The sequence below is a fragment of the Osmia lignaria genome, chromosome 1 (genome assembly GCF_051020975.1).
Source record: "Osmia lignaria lignaria isolate PbOS001 chromosome 1, iyOsmLign1, whole genome shotgun sequence".
Taxonomy (NCBI): Eukaryota; Metazoa; Arthropoda; class Insecta; order Hymenoptera; family Megachilidae; genus Osmia; species Osmia lignaria.
The window spans coordinates 13,254,749-13,260,000 of record NC_135032.1 but is presented as its reverse complement, the minus strand read 5'-3'; the positions used below and the strand labels follow the sequence as shown (position 1 = coordinate 13,260,000).

General features: G+C 32.1%; 2 protein-coding genes across 3 annotated transcripts; one reads left to right on the top strand and one right to left on the bottom strand.

The window, feature by feature from the left end:
- Positions 1–675: 675 nt before the first annotated feature.
- On the top strand, positions 676–3,082 carry LOC117606148 (NAD(P)H oxidoreductase RTN4IP1, mitochondrial). Its single transcript, XM_034328228.2, has 6 exons — positions 676–1,344; positions 1,421–1,653; positions 1,732–1,941; positions 2,010–2,122; positions 2,197–2,464; positions 2,561–3,082. The coding sequence occupies exons 1-6, from the start codon at positions 1,095–1,097 to the stop codon at positions 2,666–2,668; spliced, it is 1,182 nt and encodes a 393-aa protein (XP_034184119.2). The 5' UTR covers positions 676–1,094; the 3' UTR covers positions 2,669–3,082.
- TrpRS-m (Tryptophanyl-tRNA synthetase, mitochondrial) lies at positions 2,550–5,010 on the bottom strand. 2 transcript variants are annotated; one of them, XM_034328230.2, is made up of 6 exons: positions 4,530–5,010; positions 4,240–4,407; positions 3,734–3,996; positions 3,454–3,578; positions 3,092–3,362; positions 2,550–3,009 (listed from the first exon to the last, which is right to left on the bottom strand). In XM_034328230.2, the coding sequence occupies exons 1-6, from the start codon at positions 4,566–4,568 to the stop codon at positions 2,775–2,777; spliced, it is 1,101 nt and encodes a 366-aa protein (XP_034184121.1). In that variant the 5' UTR covers positions 4,569–5,010; the 3' UTR covers positions 2,550–2,774. The 2 variants fall into 2 exon arrangements, with proteins under 2 accessions (XP_034184121.1, XP_034184120.1); XM_034328229.2 differs by having other exon boundaries at positions 4,494–5,003.
- Positions 5,011–5,252: the final 242 nt, after the last annotated feature.

Sequence of the window (5,252 nt, the reverse complement as noted above, 5' to 3'; positions counted from 1 at the left end):
AGAACCACCCCCGCTCTATTCTCCTTCCTTTTTCTCCTATGTATATCATCTGTAACAAACATAATTTCTCGATTATCCATACCCTCTATCAGCAATTATTCCAACTTGTTACGATCAAATAATCAGCTTTATGCATACCTAATTCAAACTATCTGCTTCATCTTCTTTCGTATGCCATCAGATACGATTCAAACAAATTATTTTATCTAAACTTTCATTCTGAATTCCCTCTTCTCTATTCTAAATTGTCATATGTAACGATAAACATATTCTCGTGAATAATTATTTCCGAGATTAATTACAAATTACTTAACGTTAATCCGATTTTAAAAGTTATTTACGTCTAACATTCTCAATTTTCGGTTTCTCAATTTTGTTAATATGTTTGAAACAGCTACCCATAAATCAGTATTAAAATATTAATATATTGAAAAATTTAAATTGCCCTTTACTGTATTACCATTTTTATTCATTTTTCTACTGATCGCTTAAAAAGTGAAACATTTAAAAGTTGCGTAAAATACACGTGTGTATATATATATGTAATGATTTCTGCTTCACCAAGCTCCATCTATCCGAAGAAAACTGTAACGACTCTCTAATAAAGGCGCTATTACTTCAATCGAGCAACATTTACTTATTGGACTATATGATATAAATAATTTCTTCGATAGAACCTTACTTATTAAGATGAACCAAAGAAATTAAAATTATATACATATTTTATATATCCTTCAGATAGTAAACTCTATTACATATGACATATGCATATATTGTTGTTGGTACCGAGTAGTGAGTAGTACAGTAGGCATTTATTCCAAACAACTTGGTCATGAAGAAACGTTAAAAGTAAATTTATCAAATTTAATAGGATCAGCAGGACTTTGTATAAATACGAGTGTTCGTTTCAATTTGATTGCTTAAAAATTCATTTTCATATTTCCTTCGATCAAACGAATAAATTAATTCATTTCAATTATTTCTCTGATATAACCTGCTTTTTCATGCTTCTTCATTTATGTAAATTGATGTAAATATATATATGTATGGATGTATGTATTATATATATATATAGATTGTAATCACGATCTAAAATGTTAAAAAGATTTGCATTTCATTTAAAATTGACGTATGGAAACGCACGACCGTGTTTCCTTAGCAATTTCTCAATGAAACCTAAAGAAAATGTCCAAGAGAAAATGCAAGCTTGGCAGATACACTCGTACGATGGCTTGGAAGAATTAAAACTTTCAAATGTCAGAATTCCGGTGATCGCTAGACCAACAGATGTTCTTGTAAAAGTTGAAGCATCTAGTGTTAATCCTATAGACATCGCTATGACAAGTATACGATATCTCGTTTCTCATCATTCTCTTCATCAATTTTTATTAAACATTCAGTCCATTTGTCATCTTATTAGGAGGATATGGTGCAACGGTTTTGAACTTGATGCGAAAAGCAAGAAATTTCGCCGGTGCTCCATACGATGAATTAGAACTTCCATTGACTTTAGGCAGAGATTTTTCTGGTATAATAGTATCGAAAGGACATGGAATAGGGGAGAGATTAAAGTTGGGAGATCAAGTGTGGGGTGTAGTACCGGTGGAACAGCAAGGTTGTCATGCTAACTATGTACTTGTCGATAGTGCTATGGTAAATATTATTTCTTGATAAAAAACATTCATTTTTGGATAACTTTGAAGAATCAGTTTGAAGGCTCTTTGTTCGCAGGTTAATTTATGCCCTAAAAATTTATCCTACATAGAGGCAGCCAGTATACTATACGCTGGGCTCACAGCATGGTCCGCGTTATGGATTACCGGTGGATTATGTTACAGATCTGTCTCAGCCATGAGAAGGAATAATAAAATCTTAATATTAGGAGGATCCGGAGGAGTTGGAACTTTGGCTATACAACTTTCAAAGGCTTGGGGCATGCATGTAAAATCATTAACAACACTGACAGGATCTATATAAATTGTGAAACATTATAAAAACTGATTTCTTAGGTTGTTACTACTTGTAGCAGCGATGCTGTAAATTTGGTAGAAAAATTAGGTGCCGACGTAGTAATAGATTATAAATTAGAAGATGCAGATTCAAGAATAATTACAGAAGGACCGTATGTAATTTGAATGTCGTTAACGTATACAAGACAAAACATAGATGTAAAATAACTTGTCCTTTCAATTCTAGCTACTACATAATTTTAGACTGTGCCAATCAAGGAGCAAATCATATACGATCGAAAGGTTATCCCCATTGTTCTTACATAACTTTAAATTCCCCGTTATTAAGAAATATTGATCAACATGGGCTGATTACTGGAACAATGAAAAATATCAGCGAATTAGTGAAATACAATATTCCGATTAGTGAAAGCAAAGCTTCTGTAAAATGGGCATTTTTTACACCTTCTCAAACAGGAATTAAAGTACTTGAAGAGTTTGTTGAAAATGGAAAGGTGTGCTTCTATAACTATGCTCAAAGTTCATTTCGATTCTTCTTCCTCTGACCGTGTCTAGCTAATACAGAACATTTCTTTTACACGTTTATTTAGATAATGCCCGTGGTTAAAAAAGTATATCGATTCCACGAGTTACCATTAGCCTATGATAGAGTAGCCCATGGTCATCTAAGGGGTAAATTGGTCATCGATATGAGGTAGTATCGTTAGTAAAATAATTTCGAAATTCCAGTACAACATTATAGATGAATTTAATTGTTCGATAAATAAATTCAAATTAAAAGTAAATTTTATTTCAAATATACTATTATATTTTCCGTATTAGGTTTTCCATTTCCTTCTCGTTTATAAATAAAATATCATTTTCAAAGCCAACACATTTTCGAACTTGATTCCAGCAATCGCTAGCAATTTCGGTTGCTTTGATCGAACCATTTTTCAAAATTTCTTGCAAATATGATCGCTCTTTAATCAGTCTTGAAAATTCTTCACGAATTGGAGTTAATTCTTGTATAAGTAAATCAGCCAGCATCAATTTATACCTGAGTTATAGAAACGAAAATATGTTCATAAGATAAAATAATTTCTCTTTTCTTTTTTTTTTTCTTTTTTAATCTCACATACTTTCCAGTGTCTAATCCCTCAACTTCTAAGCATATTTGCTCTGGTGTTTTTCCAGTAAGCAACGAATGAATGACGAGCAAATTTGCAACACCGGCTCGTTTCTCAGGTTCATAAGTTATCTCTGATGTACAATCAGTTACTGCTTTTTTCATTTTTTCTAATAGTACATCAGGCTCATCTAATATATCTATTTTACTCTTTGGATCTGTACTCGATTTTGACATTTTTTTCAAAGGATCTCGTAAAGACTTTATTCGTTCACTTGCATTCTCTGGAAATATACATACATGGATGTATCAGATATTTTTCTTCCCTCGATCTAACGATAAGATTTACCAGAATTTGAGATTAAAAGGTTTTACCGTTGACCAAAGAATGCGGGATAGGAAAAATATCATCTCCAAACTTTTTGTTAAATATAGCGGCTAAATCTTGCGCTAACTGAATGTGTTGAAGTTGATCTTTCCCGACGGGAACGTGAGTCGCTCTGCAATTTACATATTTAACGTTATTTTTATTATCAATACTGTCTTGTTAAACTACTTTCTGTTTTAGGTTACTACGAAACCATGTACGTTTCCAACGAAAAGCGCATTATTTACATGCATATATTGTTTTATAAAAACGTGAATAAAAACCTACCTATATAGTAATATATCTGCTGCTTGCAGAACAGGATAAATATACAAACCTAATGGAACATTTTTTAGCATTTTACTTTTTTCTTTGAATTGAGGTAAATGTCCTAATCTTGGCAAAGTTGTTACGCATCCCAAAATCCAACATAACTGGGTGTGCATAGCAACGGTAGATTGCTGAAAGAGTATACTCTTTTCTGGGTTTATACCACATGCCAATAATGTTGCACACATTTCCAACACGTTATCGTATAATTTCTTAGGGTCCTAAAGATTTATTATAAATAAATTCTTATTAGTATTTTCTTGGTATATTATCGTCGTACAATATCATAATGCGGCGGTAAATTAAAATTCAACATTTTTATACTTGTAAAATAATACACCAAGTATCTATTTCCTACGTATGTATGTACATACACGTGCGTACGCACGCGAGTCTTCTTTTATACATACGGATTATAAATTTCTTTGTAAAATATAACGTTTCATATTTTATCATTATCTTACATATTGTAAAGTAATAGAATGTAAATCTACAATGCTCCATAGAACATCTTCTCCGTTATTTTGGAGTTGTACCCACTTTTGTATGGCACCAAAATAATTTCCTAAATGCACATTTCCAGTCGGTTGTATTCCAGAAAATATTCTCCTTGGATAATTACTTTTGTACACCTGCAATTTATTTTTCATTACTTTATTGTTACTTTACTTATTAGAATATTTTGCGGACAACTTGGTGAAACACAATGAACATTAACCTTTCCACTGTATTCTCTGACACAAGTAAAACCTACTCTTTCAAGTTTAATAATATTTTTCAATTCCCTTAACATTTTTAATGCACAATCATACGTAATTACTTGAGTATTTATTTTAAGCTTGTCAAAAAACCTTTAGTTCTGCAACACAATATCAACATTTCTATACTCATCGTATACATAGGTATCATAATTGGAATTTCGCATCGGTAAAACAGCCCATCTTTGAACCGAAACTGATTTAAGCGCCACCTCACCTCAGTTATTGCATCCAACTAACGGCAATATGTATGTTACGATATCTACTTACATGCATTCATTATTATTAATTTTCTTTCCGTAAAATTGTATTTGCAATGTGGGAAACACTTCAGAATCTTAAAGACATAGTTCCTGAAAAGAATATAACAGCGATTAAATAGAAAAAAAAGCATTTTCGCAGCCAATTCGCTCGTATTATTTGCTGCATAATTAATAAATGTACCATAGAAATAATGATACAGTTATTAATTAGTCGTGAAATAATAACGATTGCCCAGGCCTCACCACGGGGAGGTTGCTGCGGATGGAGACCCGCCCTACCTCGTCCCATCCACCCTCCATTTATGCAAATTTTTACTTTTATTCAATAAAACATCATCCTCTTGATGCACATTTGCAAAACGTTTTTGACTGTTCTGCAAACGAACAACAAAAGGAGCATTATTTTTATTCACTACCTACCTAACTACTTATCTATACATATATTTACGTAGATTT

Bases quoted from the DNA above. Each gene is read 5' to 3' on its own strand.
- LOC117606148 (XM_034328228.2), top strand. From the start codon at position 1,095: ATGTTAAAAAGATTTGCATTTCATTTAAAATTGACGTATGGAAACGCA. The intron at 1,345-1,420 runs GTATACGATATC...TCATCTTATTAG, and splicing joins TATAGACATCGCTATGACAA to GAGGATATGGTGCAACGGTT. The intron at 2,123-2,196 runs GTATGTAATTTG...TTTCAATTCTAG, and splicing joins AGAATAATTACAGAAGGACC to CTACTACATAATTTTAGACT.
- TrpRS-m (XM_034328229.2), bottom strand. From the start codon at position 4,568: ATGTTAAGGGAATTGAAAAATATTATTAAACTTGAAAGAGTAGGTTTT. The intron at 4,408-4,493 runs GTTAATGTTCAT...AATAAATTGCAG, and splicing joins TCAGAGAATACAGTGGAAAG to GTGTACAAAAGTAATTATCC. The intron at 3,997-4,239 runs GTAAGATAATGA...ATAAATCTTTAG, and splicing joins ATTCTATTACTTTACAATAT to GACCCTAAGAAATTATACGA.